The 22,734-nt window shown below is 31.6% G+C and overlaps 1 protein-coding gene across 4 annotated transcripts in view; it reads right to left on the bottom strand.

The window, feature by feature from the left end:
• Nucleotides 1-22,734, bottom strand: part of LOC113512951 (inositol-trisphosphate 3-kinase B) — a 186,446-nt gene that overhangs the window by 48,906 nt on the left and 114,806 nt on the right. Inside the window, exon 1 of one of the 4 annotated variants that reach the window (XM_026896923.3) lies at nt 14,796-15,475. The exons of the other annotated variants lie outside the window; for them this stretch is intronic. Coding sequence (XP_026752724.1) covers nt 14,796-15,302 — 507 coding nt within the window. The 5' untranslated portion in view covers nt 15,303-15,475. Of the gene's footprint in view, nt 1-14,795; nt 15,476-22,734 lie in introns of those variants that run through there. 4 annotated transcript variants of the gene reach the window in all.

Below are 22,734 nucleotides of genomic sequence, written 5' to 3'. Positions count from 1 at the left end.
TTACGTAAATTAATTAATTTATACAAATCACTTCACCAACGAGTTCTCGCTAAACAAATTCATGCATGTAAAATGATTAATTCCCCAGATTAAACTCAATTTAACGAATACTTTGGACCATGACCTAGAAAAGTTTGTAGTAACTGCTACTAATAATGTAGAAGACTTAAATATTAATGATACATACCTGAAACACTAGTATCTAGATTCATGAATAAATTACATTATTTATCATAGTATGAGAATATGTTAAGTGTTTAAAAATACCTAACCTTTTTACTAAATTATTTCCTTTTTTTTTAATATTCATATACCCAGCCCCTTTAATAGTGAAAATAAATATTATAATAATGAGAAAAAAGACTGCACAATAAAAAATTACAATGCGTATATGCCTTTTTTTTATACAACTTAGAATGGCAATCAAGCTGACGGCCCACCTGATGGAAAGTGGTAACCGTCGCCTATAGATATGAGCAGTACCGTGGACATAACAGAGTATACCTATCCCCCGATTTACACGGTAGATACGTTCCTGAGAAAAACGTGTAAATCGAAAATTAAAAATTTTCATGTCAAAACCGTGTAAATCGAAAAGCTTGCAGAAAATGCATAATTTTGCTATTGATTGGTTTTTTTTTTGGTTGTGATTTTTTTCAATATTTTTAGGTGTACACAGAAATAAAAATAAAATGCATTGACAGGTTAAAATATGTAATATATTACGGAAACACTGTTTTTTTATTTAATTACAATACATTAAACGATCCAAAGTGATCCAAAATCTCGATTTTAGTTTCTAAAGAAATAATTTTTCTTTTAACTTCTTTCGACATTATAAGCCTATATTTTTTTTTAATTTATGTTAATTTATAAAAATCTTAATTATGCACTCACTTGTAATTTAAGAATATGAAAAATTAAATCTTTCTGACACTGTGAAACTTTCACTCAAATACAATTTTCCGTAGATAAAACTTTAATTTTATGCGAAGAAATACAGACACAGTGTGCATGTGCAGCAAGTCAGTACATAAGCTCGGGATTCCCCGTGAGATGTGTACACAGCGCACGTGTTCAAACACAGTAGCATTTAGTAGAGTGCGATAAAAACAAAAACAAAAAACTTATTTGGAAAACCGTGTAAAAGCGAAAACGTGTAAAACAAGTACCGTGTAAATCAGGGGATAGGTGTATACTGTTTCACCCATGATACACCCCGTGCGTTGCCATTCCTGAGGACTAAGGTGTTATTCCTCTGTACCCAGTAAATTCATGCCTTATATATACAACTTTATTTAAATATATTTGATTTAGATTAGATTAGAAATCATCTTTATTCCAATAGAGTTGTTTTCGAGTTCTTTTAAATTGTAATTTTTTTATGATTCTACTGCAGGATTCAGAATACTGTAATCTGCTCAGAAGTACACGCAAGAAATTCAATAGTAACTCTTTTAAGTCTCTGTAATTCCCAAAAAAATAGAAGATATTTAATATTTACATATAAAAAGATAAAGCATAAGATGTGTGGTCCCGGCATAGAATGGGCCACCCCTTCTTTTCCCATAGGAGTCGTTAGAAGTGACTTAATGATGGTAGGATGGGCAGCAGCATTTCTCTTAATACGTCACCAAACGCTAACTACTGGAGGAAGAGATTGTTAGTAATGCAGGCTACCAGTCTCATTGCTAGCAATATACCCTGTCGGGTCGACCTGCATGCGGTTCCCCCTGAAAACCATCGTACTGAATTCCAGGTGTGTTCATTACAATGGGGTGACTGACCTGCTTTTTTCATTATCCACCTATCATTCCTTACTGATGCCTCGCCAGCGTATACCGTTAGCGCAGGCGGGGTTACCGCTCTATTATCATCCATTAAAAAAAAACGCCAACTACTTGCTAACTGCGGTTGCCAACCCGTCTGTCAAGGATGACAACTACTGGCAAAACTTCTCAGTATGGAAAAGGCTATATGCAGCAGTAGACATTTAGATAATTTCTATCTATCTATCTATATATATTATGTAAGGTATGATTTTAATATAACTACTCTTTTTTTAATTATTTCATTATGCATGCAACACTCGCTGACTGTCAATTAATGACATGTTACGTCACAGCCCCGTCAGCCTTGTTTTATTATGCGTAGATAATGCAATTTGACAGCTATTAAAATTCGATACCGTGGCTCTTGAATTAATAAATACATTATAACATAATCTAAATAGCAATTCTCTTTACGTTAACGGCTTTACGATAAGATAACGTTTCAGATCATTAATACCAAATTGTGGTAACATCTAAATTATTTGTCACTTTTTTAAACCAGTTAAATAATTCTCAACGTTCCTGAATGGTCATTTAATAAGTGCTCTCTGATAGCGAATTAAAATTTTTTTTTTCGATAATTTTGGATGAAATTTGAGATTTTTATGGTACGTAGGTACCTAGTAACGAAACATTTAATGGTGGACTTTGAAATTATAAAAATAACTTTTTAATAAATCATCGTCATCATCATATCAGCTTTTAACTGTCCACTGCTGAACATGAGCCTCCCCCTTTTAGGTTGTAAGTAGTTGCCAAGCTTGACAGACGGATTGGCAACCGTAGTTAGGGTTTAGAAATATTTAAGAGGGACGCGGCTGCCCATCTCTCTCCCTCTCTTAGTCGCCTCTTCCGACATCCACGAGAAAGGAAAAAGTGGCCTACTCTTTGCAGAGACTATACGGCCAATTTAATTTAAATAAAAAATAAATAAAAAAAAAATTATTGAGAGATCAGTAAATGATATGTTTATATCAAACGAAGCATTATAATCGTATTTTTTTCAAACATTGATATTGTTTATAAACACGACCTTGTCATAATTGTAAATAGATATTATTAACAAGATGTAACTAAACCTCAAAGGACGGCATTAATTACTAAGTCTATATAACATATTAATAAGTAGGTACTTTACGCCTATTAAGGACTGTCACAACAATATCGTGACCCTAATTGGATCAATTTATTTATGACAAAAAAACATTATTAAAGTTATTAAACTTTGGAATTCTTTTCCCGGTCACGTGTTTCCTTCTACCTATAATCATGTTGCACTTAAACGGGGTGTGAACATAAATGCATGCTGCCTACCATGTCAAGTGTAAGAGCGCCAACACAGTATAAATTGCTGTACTAGCGACCCTTACTTTTGTATTATATTACCTGCTTATAATAACACTTCTAGCATTATAATGCAATGTTTTTAATAGCATATTAAATTGTAATATCATATTGTTGACATTTCAATTTAGCAAAAAATATTAAATTTTGAATAGTTAATTTTAAGCAAATTATAAGATTTATATTTCGATATTATTTAGCATTAGTATTCGTGTGAATACATTGTTAATTTTTATTTACTAGCAATGACATTTACAGATTGTAATATCATAATATTGACATTACAATTTGGCGAAAAAAATTAATAAAATTTATTACATTGTAATGCCGTTTGTAAATTGTAATATTATAAAATTGGCATAACAATTTAGCGAAAAAAATTTAGTTTTACCGAAATTGTAATGTCATTTATAAATTGTAATGTACTAATATGACAGTACAATTTAATTAAAACCTATTTATTTTTATGACAGAAAGCGAAGAAATCTGATTGGTATATCAGAAAGTAACTGATAATTTTAAATCTAGAAAAATCATCGAATACTGCAATAATAGCGACCTATGAGCTATTAACTATTATTTATACATCTTAGAATGATAAACAGTCAAACGGCCCTTCTGATGACAAGTGGTAACCGTCGCCTAGAAATATAAAAAGTACCAGCACAGAGTACTTTAACTTTGCCACACTTAAGAACTCTGTTATTAATTTTTTATACCACTGAGGTGGCAAACAAAGCATACGATCCACCTGATGGTTAGCAGTTACTGTAGCCTATGAACGCCTGCAACAACAATAATATTCATTCATACCCTGCAATTTCACTGCTGCATCCCAATTTTTAAATTAATATACAGCCATGCAAGTACAATTACTTCACGGTAGAAACACGAGTGGGAGAAAGGTACCCATACAAATGACATTCGTAAATCTCTTTTAATAAAAACATAGGCAAACACTTTAACATATTTCTTTAAATTCCCACAAGAACAGTTGATAATGTAATTTACGAAAGCAAAGTTATTGGAAACAGCTAGACTCGTTTACATCACACAGTCGTCAACTGTTTTATGTCAACTAAATATTATCGATCGAAACTCGTGGAATGCACCGACTGCATAAATAATAATGAACGCATAGAATGCAACGTTCCATCTATATTTAGCATCGGAATTGGATGCATTTCGGCTAATAAGACGACTGGTAGACGTAAATTTAAAATACATTTGACTATAAAAACTCGGACTATTTTTATAAAAGACGAAATGGTATGAAGGAACGATTACGAAAGAAAAAAGGGGTTACGAGACAAGATAAAAATATAAATGTAATATATATTTTCGATCACCCATAATAATTACGTATTATACCTACCTCACCTCCTTATCACGGCTGATATCATCATTATACCTACCTCAAAAGTCACAGACTTCATACTTATTTGTGATATCGAGTGATAAAGATGATTATTATCATTACTAGGAACCAGCCCTGGCTTCTTACAGATGTAAGGTCGTGTAAACAATATGGTGTCAGTGTAAAATGATTAAAAATATTTCTATTGTATCCGTCTAAATAGCTTTCCAAATTACACATATTTTTTATAAACATAATTATTGTAGGAATCTATCTGTATAATAAAGAATGCCATCGCTAAATAGTCACAACAGGACCACGTGACCATGTGACCACGACGTGGTGCAATCCACGTCGAAACGTCGGCAATAAAGAAGCAAGTATATAAGTACTACATATTTACCAACAAAGGTTTTTCATCGTGTTAAGATCTGATAATTTATTAAAAATATATCGTCATAGTCGTAGAATACTGGCGGATCTATATATGTAATATTTGTCAGATCCGTCAGTATTCTACAACTATAACGATATGTAAGCAACTAGAAAATTTTACTTTAAATTTCTTGTAGTCTTGATAAAGAGAAACATTTCCAACTTGCTCTTGCATTATTTATATTGTTATATTTCAATATTTTCGATGAAAACTCTCAGTCGACTTCATTTCTTGTAACATCTCGAACAATTATCGTTATTTTTCAACAAATTAACGGAAAACAATATTAAACTATAAATATAAACATTCCTCTTGAATCACTCTATATACTGATGAAAACTGCATTAAAATCAGAGGGCCAACCGTGAAATGTTTTCAAAATTTCGGAGCCAAACGAAATAGAAATTTGATGTTAAAATTACATAATACATGCCCTTTAGAAATATTAAACATGTTAAAATATCGTTTCTTTGGACTTTTATGATCGGATGTATGACGTACGAAATGTTAAACTCCATTTATTGGTCCGATTTTGGTATAAAAAAAATACGAAATTGAGTCCGAAATTTTGGAATTTCATTTCATGGTAGACCCGCAGTTACGTAGTTTGAATGTATGTGTACATCGTGAAGTGACGTTATTTTATAATATGTAAAGATAAGACATTCGTCTCGTGTTAATTTAACCATTTACGAGTAATAATTTTAATAATAGTAAAATATTTTGTATTATAAAAGATGTCATTATGAGAGTAAGAAAAATACATATTTTTTTATACAACTTAGAATGGTAAACAAGCTGACGGCCCACCTGATGAAAAGTACTAACAGTATTGACTAATTTTATCATAATTTCTCACATTTTATCCAAGTTTTTTTTTTAAATCTGGTGGTGTAGCAATGAGGAATGTTATAAATATGAAGACAGATCTACCATGATTTAATAAAACAAACTTGTGGAAGATCAAGAATAAGTATTGTAACTTATAAAAATACCAAATTACAACAAAGTTCAAAGACAATATTAGGATTAATTTTTCTTAAAACTTTTTAAATTTCGAATATCTTATAAAAATAGTTAAATTTCAAGATTGTTATACTTGTTCTTTGTGTAGTAGACGCTTACTGTTTAAACAGGTACCTACTTTTTTTTTAATTAGTTTTTAAGAATATCAAATATCTACTTCTTTTGTTATAAACAGTGCTGATAGTCATCAGTCACCATAAATAAAGAGTTCTCAAGCGCAAGATTCTCTCGACATATTAATTAAACATTCTGAGAATACTACACACGCCTATGACGAAAACTAACGCCTTGACCTAAAAATCGACAAAAATATTCCTTTTGTTATATAAAACGTTTATTTTGTATTAAATGCAGTCGAATATTTATTTTGTTTTAAAATGAACATATTAGTCATTAACAGAAGCTGCTCTATATGCAAATAATAGATATATTTTGCTGTCTTTTTTATCTGCTGTTCTAATTTCTCATCGTTTAATAATAGTATATATATATATATATATATATATATATATATATATATATATATATATATATATACGGTCGAATTGAAAAACCTTCTTATTTGATGTCGGTTAAAAATCGGAAAAAAATATGTATTATACAATGAAATATTTAAATAACTTTAAAAATAATTAAGAGAGATTAGTGGTAGAACTTAGTGCGTATTAGTTTTGACAAATAATTGTTTGCCAAATCCAGTAATAGAAATGTAAACAATTTAATTATAAGTAATTTAAACTATTGTAATTAAATACACAAAAAGTAGTTAAATAAGTTAATTATTTTTTCTATTATATTTTTAACAGTATCACAAAGTACCTAATAATAATACAGAATATGATATGAAGGTCTCACGACTTCATAAATAACAGAAATCAAGGAAATACATTATAAAACTAAATTATTAATAAATAATATTTCCTTACAACAAATGTTAATACATATGAGTCCGTTCTCATATTATACATTTAAATATTAGTTAAACTGGTAAAATCTGGTTCTTAACTAGAGATCTTAGATTATATAGATAGAGTGTCTCCATAGAAATGCTTCGAGAAAAAAGGCTCAACTGTTTCATACAATATTGCGTGATAAATTGTTAAGAGTGACTCCTTTATAAGTTCTTTATTTAGTTTGTCTTATAAATTCTGCATCCTTTAATACATAAATACTCGTTTTGTTTATTAAATAAACGTCTAGAAACATTTTATGCGTAAATATATAGAATACTGACAAAAAAAAAACAAGTCAGCTAATTTGACAAATAGCTGACAAAAGTTGACCTGTTTTTTTTTTATACAACTTAGAATGGCAAACAATCTGATGGCCCACCTGATGGAAAGTGGTAACCGTCGCCTATAGACATGAGCAGTACCATGGAAATAACAGAGTATACTGTTTCGCCCATGATACCTCCCATGCGCTGCCATTCTTAAGGACTCAGATGTTATTCCTCTGTACCCAATAAATTCACGCCATATCCCACCCTTCAAACCGAAACAGAGCCATGCAAATACAACTGCTTCACGGTAGAAACACGAATGGGACAGAGGTACCCAAGCAATCGACTTTTGTACAAAGTCTTCTCTGTTTTTGAGGCACGATGCTCTATGTATACAATCTAAGCTAGAGATATAATTAGCACTCCATCTAGTAATAAAAATATCTATAAAATATCATCTATGAACAATGCACTTTAATATCAATATGACAAAGTAATGAAAGGTTTACTTAATCTTAGTCACAGGTCTTTAATCTGTTTCTAGCAATAAATTAATAAATTAAACGTTTTAATAATAGATTTAAGATATTACTAGTACGGTTAAAATAGCTTTGTATTGTATAACAACAGTATTATCTATACTAAGTTGTATAAAAAATATCAGTAAAAATTAATATATAATATACTCCTTTGGAGTGATGACATGAAATGCATTGCAGGGAGTCAGTGGATGCAGGTGGCTCAGGACCGTTCTTTATGGCAGTCTATGGGGGAGGCTTACGTTCAGCAGTAGACGAATAATAGCTGAAATGATGATGATGACGATGATAATATTCCTTTGAAAACATTTACATAGATATCTACAATAATTTTGATTTATAGAATTTTTAAAATAGCGTTTCCTTTTTCATCAAAACAAAAAAAATTATCGATGCATTTCTTCTTTAAAATATCGTCGAAATTGAGCACACAAAAAGCGTAGGTTGTATAAGCATACAACCTTATTATATGTTAACTATCGAAATTTAAGTAAATTTAATTTAAGTAAGGAATAATAAATTTAATTTGTGAGCCCATGGCCAATGTATACATACTGTTTTTAATGTGCGGCCTAGTGAATGCTAACATTATGACATGAACTAAATAGTACATACGTCGAATACTACACGAGAAGTACAACAATGAGAGCAGAACGTATGTATGAATGCAATGCAATGAGGTTAACGGCACGAGTAACCATGTAACGGTGTACTGGCCGACACCCATAGCGAAACTTGAAAGCGGTATCGATGTAATTACCGAATGATCGATAGATACGATTGATCGAATAGAGAACTCGATTATATTGCGCAATTAAATAAGAATAAACTTACGTTTATTATTGTAATTATTTATTGAATTTAAATTGAGAACACTTGGATGATAACAATTTAAATGTAGTAGTTAACAAAATATAACAATTTTATTAATACATATAAAAATGTAGGTAAGTAATAAAGATAATTGCAATAATAAATTAAAGTATAACTTGTGTCAAAATAACTATTATGATATATTTCAGATGAATTATTAGATATAGGACTAACTTTTTCCTTGCAACTTAGTACACGTGAATTTTAGAAGTAGGAAAACCAATGGAATGTACCCCTTCTAGGTAGCGTTTAAAAAAAAGATTTTAAGTTAGCCCTTCAAGAATACAATTGTAAAAATAGCATATTATTTGGCATACTTAGTAGTTTTTGCGTGATACCAAAATAAACCAATAGACAAATACAACTTATAAAATTTATTATTTTAGCATCCTTTGCTTAAAAGACGTTTTGTATTATTTTTTTCTTAAGTATACAAACATTGTCTAGTTATAGTTTTATTATATAAGTACGGTATTGTAAAACCTCCATTGTACATAATTTACATTGAACGCATATAAAAGATCTAATATACATGACGGACTTATCCCATAATAATAATAATACATAAATAATAATAAACTTACGCACATAAATACACACATATGTACATATACAGAAAAACAACACATATATGTGCTAATTGTGAATACATATATTCACAATTAGCACAATGAAAATGAATTTCAGAATAAAATTTTATAAAACCTGCTTTAGAAGTTTTTAATGATGAATAACTTGAAGATAGCAGATCTTCAAGTTATTAGGACGTGAATTCGTCATAGTCGTAGAATACTGATGGATCTGACGAATATTACATATAAAGATCCGTCAGTATTCTACGACTATGACGATATATTACGCTTTTAGAGTAGTTTAGATCACACCATTTTATTCCTACCTATCGGTATACATTGGCGAAGCACCAGTAAGGGATAATGGGTGAGAATGAAAGCGAGTCAGTTAACCCATCGTGACGAATTCTAAATGTATTAATCATGATGGTTTCCAAATGGAACCGCGTGGAGATCAACCTGATAGGGTATATTGATAGCAATGGATCTATTAGAGCCTATTACTGACAATCCCATTTTCTCTACTTCTGAAATATTATACCTCTTGTAATAAACATAATTTAATTTTTTTTTTTTGATGGGTGAAAATGGTTTGGTAACCCCGCTTGCGCTAACGGGATACGCTGACGGGAGCACCAGTCAAGGATGATAAGATGAGAATGAAAACAGGCCAGTTAGCCCATCATGATGAATTCATCAGGAATTAACCATGATAGTTTCCAGGGGGAACCGCGAGGAGGTCGACCTGGTTTGGTGTAATGGAGACTGAGAATTCCATTGCTAGCAAATGGAATTCTCAGTCTCCATTACTAACAATCCCTTTCCCCCCTAATTTTAAATTTATTAGGTATTCTTTAAATTAAATATTGCGTGACGCTTTCTAGTAAGATAAAATTCTCAAAAATCCTAAAAGGAACCACAGATTACGCACGAATGAAATATAATAATTTCACTATAACTTAAATAATTGGAAATATTTTTTATAATTTATTTATTACTACTAAATAATAACTCCTATATACAAAGAAATAAATTTTACCTCTATATAACATTACAATCTATGGTCATATCTTTGTAACGTTCTAATATGAAAAACATTATGCATATTAAACTGGTTTTAGACAAAAACAAATCAAAACAAAAACTGGTATCGCTAATATATGAGATTAGTGTTTAATTACGTCATCTCATATAACTAGTGATGTGCCGTTACGTCTCTTGTTTCCTTAAAATGGTACTCGTCAACGTAATCAAGTTGAGAATTCATAAAATATTTCTTATGGCTCCATCGACTGGGAGTTCACCCTCATACCCTACAGCCTAAATGGTCGCGTACAACGCTGTTTCAAAAATGTTTTCTCCCACGAACACTCAGGTTATGGAATGACCTCCCTGCCGAAGTTTTCCCAAGAGACTACAGCATGGGGTTCTTCATAAGGGAGGTAAAGAGGTTTCTTCAGGGTCGGCAACGCGCGCGTATTACCTCTGGTATTACAGGCGTTCATAGGCTACGGTAACCGCTTACCATCAGGTGGGCCGTATGCTTGTTTGCCACCTCAGACGTATAAAAAAAACCATAAAATTTCTCTAATAATTATGCAAGAAATCTGACTTCTTGTATTGTGTATTAATTATAATGATGGTATGGGGGTATCATTGGCGAAACAGAATACTCTGTTATATCCATGATCTGACTGCTCATGTCTATAGGTGATGGTTACCACTTTCCAACAGTTGGGCCGTAAGCTTGTTTACCATTGTAAGTTGGAAAAAAATATTATCAGTTGTTTTTATCGCACACTTCACCGTTCATGAGCTAAATTAGAGTAATTATCATAACAACAAATTCCCAGTGATGTTTTTTTTTTATATACTACTCATATAATATATATATATATATATATATATATATATATATATATATATATATATATATATATATATATATATATATATATATATATATATTATTTTCAAAATCTATATATTAGTTTAAAAAAATCTATCAACCCGCGCGATGACGGGTCGGATCGCTAATCACTACATAGTATATAACAAAGTCGCTGTCGCTGTCTGTCCATCCCTATGTATGCTTAAAACTTTAAAACTACGCAACGGATTGAAGCGGATTATTTTAGTAGATAGAGTGATTCAAGAGGAAGGTTTATATGTACAATACATGCATAATATTGTAGAGAAACACTGATAAATTTTAAACGTTTCTAATGTGATGTCATGTTATGTGCACCCGTGTGAAGCCGGGGCGGATTGCTAGTTAATTATAAAATTACCTTTTTCCTCATAAGATTACAAAATTATTATAGTTCAAATGATTTTTGGTGGTCAGCTTAGATGCATCATCTTACGTGAGTGCCAAAAAAGATTGATCAGCACGCTGAATTTGATCATGACTTTGTTTCTTTTAAAATCATGAGCCTCGTCGATATTAATGACTCTTTTATATTAAATTTGAGCGCGTTTAACTACAATCTCACTTGTTCTTAAGTGACGATAAGGTCTAAAGTGTTACATGATAACTCAAATAATACCTTTTCACTCTAGCTTTGAAAAACCCCATGTTAAAGTGATCTGGATATAGACGCTGGAAGACAGTTCCACTCCTTAGCTGTTTACGATGAAGCGAAGTGCTCGGTAAGAATAGATGGAACGTTAAGCACATATATCCATATGTGCTTAACGTTCCCTGCATTACAACATTGGTAGATTTGTCATTACTGGCTACGACGCAATACAAATATTGTTCTGCAGAGCATGAAAAAACTCAGATTGTCTCACGATCACCCATCCAAACCAAATTACTATTCTCAACCGATGCCTAATATTACTACATGACATCAAACGATAACAGCGGCAAAATATTTGAACCTATAATTAGTTACTTTATGCAAAACCAAATGACGCAAATAGAAGACCGTAGTGTAATAGAAATCCAGTTTTTTTGTGTCCAGTTAACCAGTTCTATCAAATATGTTTAAAACCACCAAAAGTTATTATTAAACGTTATTTAAAAATCCATGGTAAAATAACAACGTCCATATATGAATTGATAATAGCCTATAAATAATTTTATGAACATTTATTTTTTTTTCAACTTGGTATCGATGATTTTATTTGGGTCAAAGTCAAATTACTTTTAGTGCCCACAATATTATAATTAGTTAGCTAGATTATAAATTAATATTTTTAAACATTTTACATATGTCGCAGGTTGTCTTTGTTTTTATAGTGTATGTAGTCCTTCATGTTTATAGTTTTCAATTTATTTGTAAGTTTTCTCCATTTATTGTCTACTTTATTTCGTGTCTATCTGTATCAATCTCTTGAATTATGTTTTGCACAACAAAATCAATTTAATAACTATGTCATAATTAATAAAGTGCTTTTTTGATAAACACTCAGACAAGTAGTCAAACCACACAACAAGAAAAATTATATGAAAATTTAAACCGTATGAAATACTTCCTTACAATCTTAATAATGTCTCTACTTTTACATTCTTTCAATTTAACTTGCAATAAATAGTCGTATTTCTGAACTGACAGAAAATGTTCGTCTTGCAGAAAACCATAGTCAAACCGCTAACTCTGTAAAGGTTTGTTCTTGCATTAAGTATTGGACAGAAAGCTTATTTAGTTAAGAATGAATGAAAGATAGATTTGGCCCTTTCTTATCTGTTGGTTCTGAGTTTATCAGGTAACCGTCTAATGTGTACTTTGCCTTAGTATAATGTTTAATCAACAATATAAAACCTATTATAAGTATTTTTTGTCTTCAAATAAGGAATTGGAACAAGCGTATGAATCCTTTTTCTTCGTCCACTCGTACAGTTTATGTTTGATATATGGTAAATGCGCTAAATGCAATATTAGCATTCTTTCTTTTATTCTTTCAATATAAACGTGTCTATTTCAAGATATATTATATTCTAACTCTTTATTCATGTTCTATGCCCCTTTTTTTTAAAACAGTTCCTGAACTATTCAATATAACAGCTAATTGTAGTACGAGGATTTTTATTTTATTGATTTTTTTCTGTACTAAAATTTTATTTCTTTTATGGCTACAAATTTTACTGTTTTCTGTTTTCTTCTTTTAGTTCTTTGTTTTAGTCCGTTTTAAATCTTTGGCATAAATTAGCGATGTTTGTTTAAAAATGCTCTTGGATTCTTTTTATATTGAAATATATCTGTCATCTGTCCAGCGTATGGCTTACTTTTATTACAGTCACATATATTAATGTAATAAACGTGTAAATGTTTGTTTATATAAATCTCAAATATCCTTCATTCTTATCATTAAGGTTGCCTATAAATAATGCATTATCATTCGTATTATAATAAATAACTGCATTTATAACAAGATCGTCAAGAACTATGTACCTTCATTTAGATATGCAGTTTAATAAAATCAACTAAACTGAACTATTTATTGAAAACTGAATAAATACAGAGATAAAGGCAACTAATTGACCTATATTATATATTAAGAAGGTAACACTTTTCTTATTTGGAGTAATTCAAGATGCTATTACGACTGAGACATTTGACATACGAAATTTCATATACAAGTCTAACAGTGGACGACAGCAGTCTGATAATGATGACTTTTCAAATAATGTCCCATAAGTTATATCCGCTATTATAATGTACACTGATGTTATCATGCAATCAATCTCATGAACTAATTCATTTTGCGTGCTGTCGTGATTTATTATTTTCAATTCCAGTTTCTGCATTATTTATTATTGTCTATGCAATAGCAATTTTCAATAAAATCGATCAACGCATGATACGGTGCAAAATGAAATCAAGCATATTGCTTCGTTGCTTTAACAGATCGCTATCGCAATCAATCAAGCCCGATATAATAAATAATAGAATAGTAATTGCATTATTAAATCGCTAGAAAATGTTAGCGCTTGTAAATTAGCAGCAAACAGGTTTACATTGATAGAGTAAGTTGTCTGTAATACTAGCAGTAAACATAAATTGAAACCTAACAATTTTACTCAAAAATAAATGGGCATCTACAGTAATCTATTATACAGTGGTATTATAAATTAATAAAAGAAACATTTGTTATTTTCTGCGTCATATGTTTGGATTGTATCAATATGCCTTTTGTATATATGTATTTACATTTGAATAACATCATTGTGATATAAATGGCTATTCTTATTGGTGACAAGCGTGGTCGACTAAATATCGCTATATTTGCAATGTTTGAAAAAAAAAGTGGAGAGAAATTAATAAGTTGTTGTGTCAAGGAACGTTAACACCAAGGTCTGTGTGTTAATTGAGTAATTACTTTCATTTTTATGTGGGTAAACGAGTATTAGTAGTTATTTTGCCATAGTCTTAACTTTCTCCTGGTACATGCCTAATTGCTCACTGACTGTGGTTATTTATAGTATGAATAAGTAAAGTCAGTTTACTCGACAAATTTAAAAGAATACTATTTCTATGCAAGTCATATCTCGAGTGTTTTCATCACAATTTGTTGGCAATTCCTTATGCTGATAGAATAATAAACTGAAAATTTCAAAATCAATTGATGGATAAATAAAATAATACCTTCGGTATTGGAGGTGGTGGTTCAGGAACATCAGAGTCCCACTCTGAACTAAGATCATCACTGGACGCTTCAGTGTAATCCTCGTTCCACGGCACTTCCAATAGTGAACGTTTCATCTGATCGTAACCAGGAGACAACGTTTGTGGACCATATCCCGGAGGCAGTGGACTCGATGCCCTGCAATCTTCACAATTACACGGCTTAGGACCAAAAGTTTCTTTAGGTGGAGAGTCATCCTTTACATCCGATTTCGAGTTCCTCCTCGAATCTTTTTTTCTGGCGGTTCTTGGTGACAACCTGTTATTGCACTGCGGGGGTATATAATATTTTGTCGGTTCCGACATTCTCCTGCCACTGTCTGGCGTCTCTATTTTGACGGGTGTAAGTAGAGACATCTTTTTCGACAGCGGCTGTTGCCGCTCCCCTGTCGCAGATAAGTCTTCTGGCTCCATAGTGTAACGAATGATCGGTATCGTGAACGTAAACTGGTCAGTACACTCGGGCATTTTTACACCTATTCACTACACTGGGGGCTGCTTGGAAGGGAGCAACATTTTAATAATTAGAATATATCGAATCGGAGCACGTCGCGCGTTGGTCGAAGCGACGCGGGCGTCGACTGCGCGCCCATTTAGTATACTGCGCGTACGCCGCCAAAGTCAGCTAAGTGAGGTTGTTACGACCGCAAATGAACTATTCCCAACCGATCTGAAAGATAATAGCGATAGCGGCAACTAAAGCTAATAATAAGCTGTTAATTACAGCTATTGTTTGCGAGGGCTCCTAACTTATCTGTATGCTGACGTCAACGATTACTAGTCGAGTTATAAATAATGAACGTGTGTACATAAAATAGTTAATCTTACTACATAAAAAAAACTATGTCACGACGTTCGTTCACGCTAAACTCTGAAACCGCTTAACCGATTTTAATGCAATTTTATTAACGTATATTGTTTGAGAGGTAAAATATTTTTTCCTCGATAATAAAAAATGGAGCTGATATGTGGTAGTAGAGAGCAAAACAAGGTTTGCTGGGTCAGCTAGTATTTAATATGTATAGCAAATCGACACACTAAGCAATATGCCTAACAAGTAAACAACCTTGAAGTACATTACAGCATTCTTCTATTTATCTATTACGAAACACATGTAACTTAATATGAATATACGTAATTTACGCACGTATAAACAATAAATGGAAAAAAATAATACAATTGTGTCTTACAAAAAATCGACAACTTCAATCGTGGTAAAATCAGTTATTTTGATTTAAAAACTAAACTACTAAACTAATTTTGATAAAATTTTTAAACAAAATCAACCTGTAAGTATATCCTTTCAGATAAAGTCAAATAATTTTCTCAATTAATCTGACGAAGTTATGAAATAACAAACATAAAAATATACAACTGAATTGAGAACCTTCTTCTTATTGAAATCGGTTCAAAACCAGTTATAGATGCGTTTTTTTTTTAATGAGGATACCGGAATAGTAACGCCATCTATGCTATCTGTAGACGCTGGCGGGGTACCAAGTTTTGATAGACGAGGATGAAAGCAGGACAGTTAAATCTTTATCATAAATTCCACAAGAATTAACAGGAACTGCGTGACAGTCGACCTGATAGATCTCATATTGCTAGCAATTCCTCCCTCCCCCCCCCCCCCCCGTTATAGACATGTTAGGTACGCATTATTAGCATATACTTAAAAAATCCCAATAAAAATCGTGATTCAATACAATTTTTCACATACCTAAAATAAAAAAGCATTGAATACTGTCAGGAGTTATGCCTTCGTAGATTACGAACAGGCATTTAATACATTCGAAGATCGAACAATATTTAAAGCAATACAAACATGTTCAGTAAACACTAAATGCAATCCTCCATATTCAGCACTACGCGATTAATAAGCCAGTTCATGTTGAAAGAAGTATCCGGCAAAGTTATGCAATATCGTCAAATTATTTGGGTATTTGTATTTGATTTGTGTATTTAGGTCAAACTGTAACACTCGAAGGGGAAAACATATACGGGAGATTGAGAAATGGATCCAGCTCGATGAGCAGCTTTTAGAAAACTCACAGATGTACTAAAGAGTACCAATCTCCCTCAAAAGACGCGTGTGAACTGTGCATTCTACCTGTGATGACCTATGGAGCAGAGATTTAAGACTCTCACAACTGAACTTGTGCAGAAAGCAGCCAAGTTACATAAAGACCGATGGAAAGGACTATGTTGGCTATCTCGCTTATTAACCATATATTAAACATAGAAATTCGAAGGCGCACTGGACTCAAATTCAGATTACATGAGCAAATGTGATGATAGACGTCTGAACTATAAGATCACAAAATGGAGATGAACAATTAGGCGAAGATAAGTGAGGAGACATGCTGGGCTGACGATATAACAAGAACAGCAGGCAAGTCCTGGATGCGCATGGCGATGGGTCTGATCATTTGGTGTTGTCATGAAGAAGTTTATATGGCTAATATATAATATTTTGGAGGAAACAATAAAGAGTATCCATCTATATATACATATTATTAAATTTTATATCTATATTTGTACTTGAAATTTAAACTAATAGGACTTAATATACCCATAATTCAATAGAAAAGTAGTAATTTATGAAAATTATTTTTGAGTCCGTAATCAACATATAAATAACAATTAATTCAGTACAAAACTTGTGAAATCAAAATATTTTTCTGCTAAATTAAAAAAAAATGCATATCTAAATACGTAGATAGTATTTGACTTTGAATAATTTTATTTTTGTGCGCAACAAATTTAGCAAACAAAGCAAAAAAATAGCCATTACACAATAAATATGAATATTAATGTATAAATTCAAAATCAGAGAGACGTGTATGACGCACTTTAAAGAGGTCAAAGTGTTACGGATACAACAGGATATAAAATTGACGTTTAATTTTGACAGCTGTCACTTGCCGTTTAATAAGAACGTAAACAATTATAATTCAAGCCAATCGCATATCTAATTTTTCTCAACAATACACGTATATCATTTTCATTTGACATCTAACGTTTTGACGTAATATTATGAACATGTATGTACCTACATACATATTTAAGTGTTCTAAGATCAACAGGTCACATAATGATCATGACCATCCTTAATAATAATAGAGATGTGCTATATTGGCAAAACATCGATATTGGTATCGAATATACGATATATCTGAATATATCTGATATCAATAAATCGTAAGTATATATAAATCTGATCTCTTAACAGTATTTGCTGAAGAATAGCACTTTGGTGTTCTATTTTAACCAGCACTGAATTCATGCACGTATAGAATACCATTTATTAAACAACGATTAATGGCGTTTCTTTATTGTAACTTTCGTTTATTATCCAAACAAACTAGCTATTTGTATATACGAAGAATAGCTACCCACACAAATATGTTTTTAAACTAAATTTATAGTGAGGTCTTGAAAGACTAAAAAATATAATAAGAAGGGTGCGTTGTTTAAGATATTTTTATAGCAATTGAAGAGGCAACGAAGTATTGAATTCATATCGTATATCCTATTGTATTCGTATAACAATATACTGTTTAAATGTACGAAAACTGTAAAAAAATTTACTTAATTTTTTTAAGCCCATCACTTTTCTCCAAGAATTTCATTCTTTTTTTTTTTTTTCAAATTACATAAAATAACATTTTTAGCCAAAATTGCGAAAAAATGCCCAATCTGGCAACCCTATACCTACACAAGACTACGCAGGAGGCGTCTTCTTTCTGAACATAGATAAATAAACATAAACACTGTATTTAGTTCAAAAGTTTAGCGGCACTGCGCTAAACGATTGACGCACGTAACTTGTGTGTTATTATAGTTACCTTATGATAATAACCTTGTGTTATACAAACAAGTACTATGTAGGTATACAGGTGTAAATAAAAGGGTATATACCAAATTTTGAAACCAAACAACTTTCACCGAAAAATATAGCTCGAAGTGGTAAATTTTTGAAACTTCATATTTCACGTAAGTTGAGCAGTTCTGTCGTGCCGTGTGGTCCGGCATAGCATAGACCACCTTTTCTTTTCCTGTGGATATCGTAAGAGTCAACTAAGGGAGGGCGAGAGATGGGCAGCAGCGTCCCTCTTAAAACATCTCCAAAGTATAAATGCGAAGCGTGGCAACTACTGACTTATCCCCTCCCCCCGCATCCCAGGGTAGGCTTATGTTCATTAATAGACAGTTAAAGGCTGATATATGTAATGATGATGGTTATAAGCAATCATGAATGATATATTTTTTATTTTATATATTTCGACGTTTGACTATAATTAAATTATTTAATTTCGTAGGTGTGCCTCTTATCAATAGATTTTGCATTCTCTTTGTTTCTAATTATGTATTCCATTTTATGATGATGAAGTCAACAGTTTCTGACGTTTCATCACCACTAGACTCTGTCCTCAATGTCATCTTTAGACACATTACACTATATCCTTACATCTTATTTTTAAGTCCAAGATTCAATTTTCGGTCAAGCCTATTAGCAAATTTACTTTTCTAAATTGATTCGAACCCTGATTGTTCTGGTTTGTGCCTCCAAACAGTGATATATTTGGCATATTCTATTCTTAAGGATCAGACAATTGGTATGATTATGGAACTTGAGAAAAGTATATAATTAGATGTTTAGAATGAATAAAAATCAATTATTCTCGGGCGAAATCTGTATCATTCCAAATTTTCATCTGATAGTCGACGTAAGTACTTTTGCTCCATCGTTATTTTTGTCCAATTTGTAACTGATACTTAATATACGGTATATTTAATTTGAACCGTTAAGTTCCCTCATAAAGGGACCAATTTTATCGGAATTCCATCGCCGTTTTTTTAATAACAGGCGCCAATTTATAGCCATTATTGCAATCTTTACAATTATCATACCTTTCCGGTGAATTATAAACGCGGGCCTGTTTTAAGTCCTGTTTCTTTCAAGAAGAATACACTAAATGGGTAATAACTCGCACCGAATAATTGTCAGTTCCGTTTTGGCGGCAAATTAGCTTTTATGATACTTGTTGTAGATAATTACAAATTTTTAAACACTGATTTATTCTTTTACGAAATCACTGACTTCTTTTAAACAAAAAAAAATAATAATTGGAAAAGGTCCGATTAAATTGATTTGTACATTTTTTTAGTACATAAAATATAGTCAAATATGTATATTGAGGGGGAAAAGGATTGTTAGCAATGGAGTTTGACAGCCCCATTGCTAGCAATATACCTTATTAAGTCGACCTCCACGTGGTTCCCCCTGGAAACCATCGTGAACAATTCTTGTTGAATTCGTCACGATAGGCTAACTGACCTACTTCATCCTCACCTATCATTCTTCACTGGTGTCCCGCCGGTGTATACCGATAGCGCGGGTGGTGTTACCATTCCATTATCATCCATATAAAAAAAAATGTATATTGAAACTTTTTTAATACACAACTTACTTTTAATTGTGTTTTTTAGATTACACATCTAACTAGCTATTGCCCGTGATGCACATATGTACATTATAAAATAAATCTATGTTCGAAATTTAAACTTTCTAGGCTTAAAAGTTTTGGCTATGTGTTAACAGTGAGTCAGGATAACCAATTTTATAATAACGTACTTGAAAATTACCTCCAATTACTTAAAATATTGCTAATTAATTCAAAACATTGTAATTCTACTACTTATTTCATCATCTCGTTACGGACACTTAGATGTTGATAAATATTAATTGCTTATTTGTAAATTACTATTTAAATACCGTTTGGTTCTGTCACTCTGTTTTTTAATAAAAAAAAAAGTTGTCATTCAAAACATAACCCTTCAATCACTGGAATGAGTTGTCAGTATTCAAAAATGGTACGAGAAAGTTTTTTTAGAGAAAGGAATGACGTACATATGACGCACGAAAACTCGGTGACAACCAAAGCACGTCCGGTGACGTCATTTCATTGCATTGTAACAGTTTTAATAAATTACTTAATACGAAGAAAATTAACCCTTAAACTGAAACCTTTAGGATTCTATTTCCCAAAACAGACACTAGAAGCTACAGGAGGTTCCTAGTGAGGTCAATGTTAACGTTCATATACGTCAGTTCGTTAGACCCTAACACGTCACGTGCGTAATTTATAATTAGTTGAGGCTACATTTGGCCCATTATTTATTAAAAGAAGAACTTAATCGTGATCGTAATTCCAGATGGCAGTCAGATTTATTTTGTAGACTATTGTTACTTCGTAATAATAGACTTGCCCACATCAGTTATTACTTCAAGTCAAATACTTCGAAGACTTTACGATATTACATAAGAGAAGATTTTCAATTTTTAGGTCAGTCATTGTATACTATCATGAAAAATGTAAAAAAATTGCGCAGATAATCAGAGAAATAATTAAACAATAATTTAATATGTAGTTTACTTCAGCAACAATATTTTCATTTAATTTTTAAGTCATACGTCACTTGACATCCCTTGCAATATTATGTCAAAAAAGAATGATAAGGTTTCCGAAACAAACGAATTATTTTTACTGATCAGTGAAGCTAATTTATTTACTTCAGAATTAATAACTTAATTTCATTTCTCTATAATAAGTATTTATATATTTTTTTCATTCTTAGGGAGGCAAACGATCAGAAAGTCCACCTGATGGAACGCGGCTACCATTGCCCATGAACAGCTGCAACACACGAGGAGTTGCATGCTTGTGCATTTAAATATTTACACACATGATTTTTTAAATATCCCATATTATATTGTAAGGGAAAAACTGAATACAGGAGCTCATTCCACAACCTAGATGTATAAGGTAGAAAGGGGGCATCCATTAATTACGTGAGCTCTTTTTCGATCAGTTTAGACTACTCCCCCCCTCCTTAGGTGAGATTTAGTGAGATTTGCCTTGACTCCCCCTACCCTTACGTGAGATTGACGGAAAAAATATTTTAACCTTAATTTATATTTATTATTTGGGAAAATAATAAATCGTTCAGGTATACTATAATTTATTTATTTAAATTAAATAAAATTCAAAGTAAAAACATAAAAACAACACTTTCTTTTAAATTTTTACTCAATCCATGGAGACTCGTGTATTTTTTCAATCGAAATAATTGGACACATATCATCTGGGATTTCTAGTAGTGCAGGAAGACAATCACTGAAAACGTCTACGTTTATCTTCAATATTTTAGTAATATCTTTAATATTTTATATTTTTTGAAGTTGACGTGAGATTTTTGATTATCCCCCCCTCGGTTTAAATGAGATTTGGTGAGAATTCATTAGACCCTCCCCCCCCCCCATTCTGAGCTCACGTAATTAATGGATGCCCCCAAATGAACGGAATGCACGAGCAGTTGTAGCAAGCCACGCGCCAAAAAAATGAGATGGTGAGAAATACGATGGTAAAATTTATTATTTAATACATTGTATTTCCTTTGTAAATTGGTCTTTCTTTTTTTCTTAAACTCTATATGAATTATAAAATAAGAAATTATAAAATCTAATGAATATTAATTTGCAAACTAAAACAACATTTTAAACAATTAGGGAAACAGACGTAATTGACAGTTATTAAATAAATTACTGAGTAAACGACAAGAACATGTTTTTGAACGTTTATTTTTTATATGACTATTATACCTACTCGTAGGCTATAATTGTCTTATCACGTCAATTAATTAAATATACAAAGTAAAATATACTTATATAACTAAATTTGAACTATTCAGAATTCGATACTAATTATTTGATAAAAACTGCTACGATATAAAGACAAAAATACTATTGAAAATACAATGTGCAGTGGCGGAGCATTCGTGTAATCAGGACACTTCTCATTTCATACGCTTTAACAAGGCAAAAGTATTAGCACGT

Source organism: Galleria mellonella, unplaced genomic scaffold (genome assembly GCF_026898425.1).
Source record: "Galleria mellonella isolate WM207_F2 unplaced genomic scaffold, CSIRO_AGI_GalMel_v1 utg21, whole genome shotgun sequence".
Taxonomy (NCBI): domain Eukaryota; kingdom Metazoa; phylum Arthropoda; class Insecta; order Lepidoptera; family Pyralidae; genus Galleria; species Galleria mellonella.
This window is presented reverse-complemented; position numbering and strand designations above follow the sequence as displayed.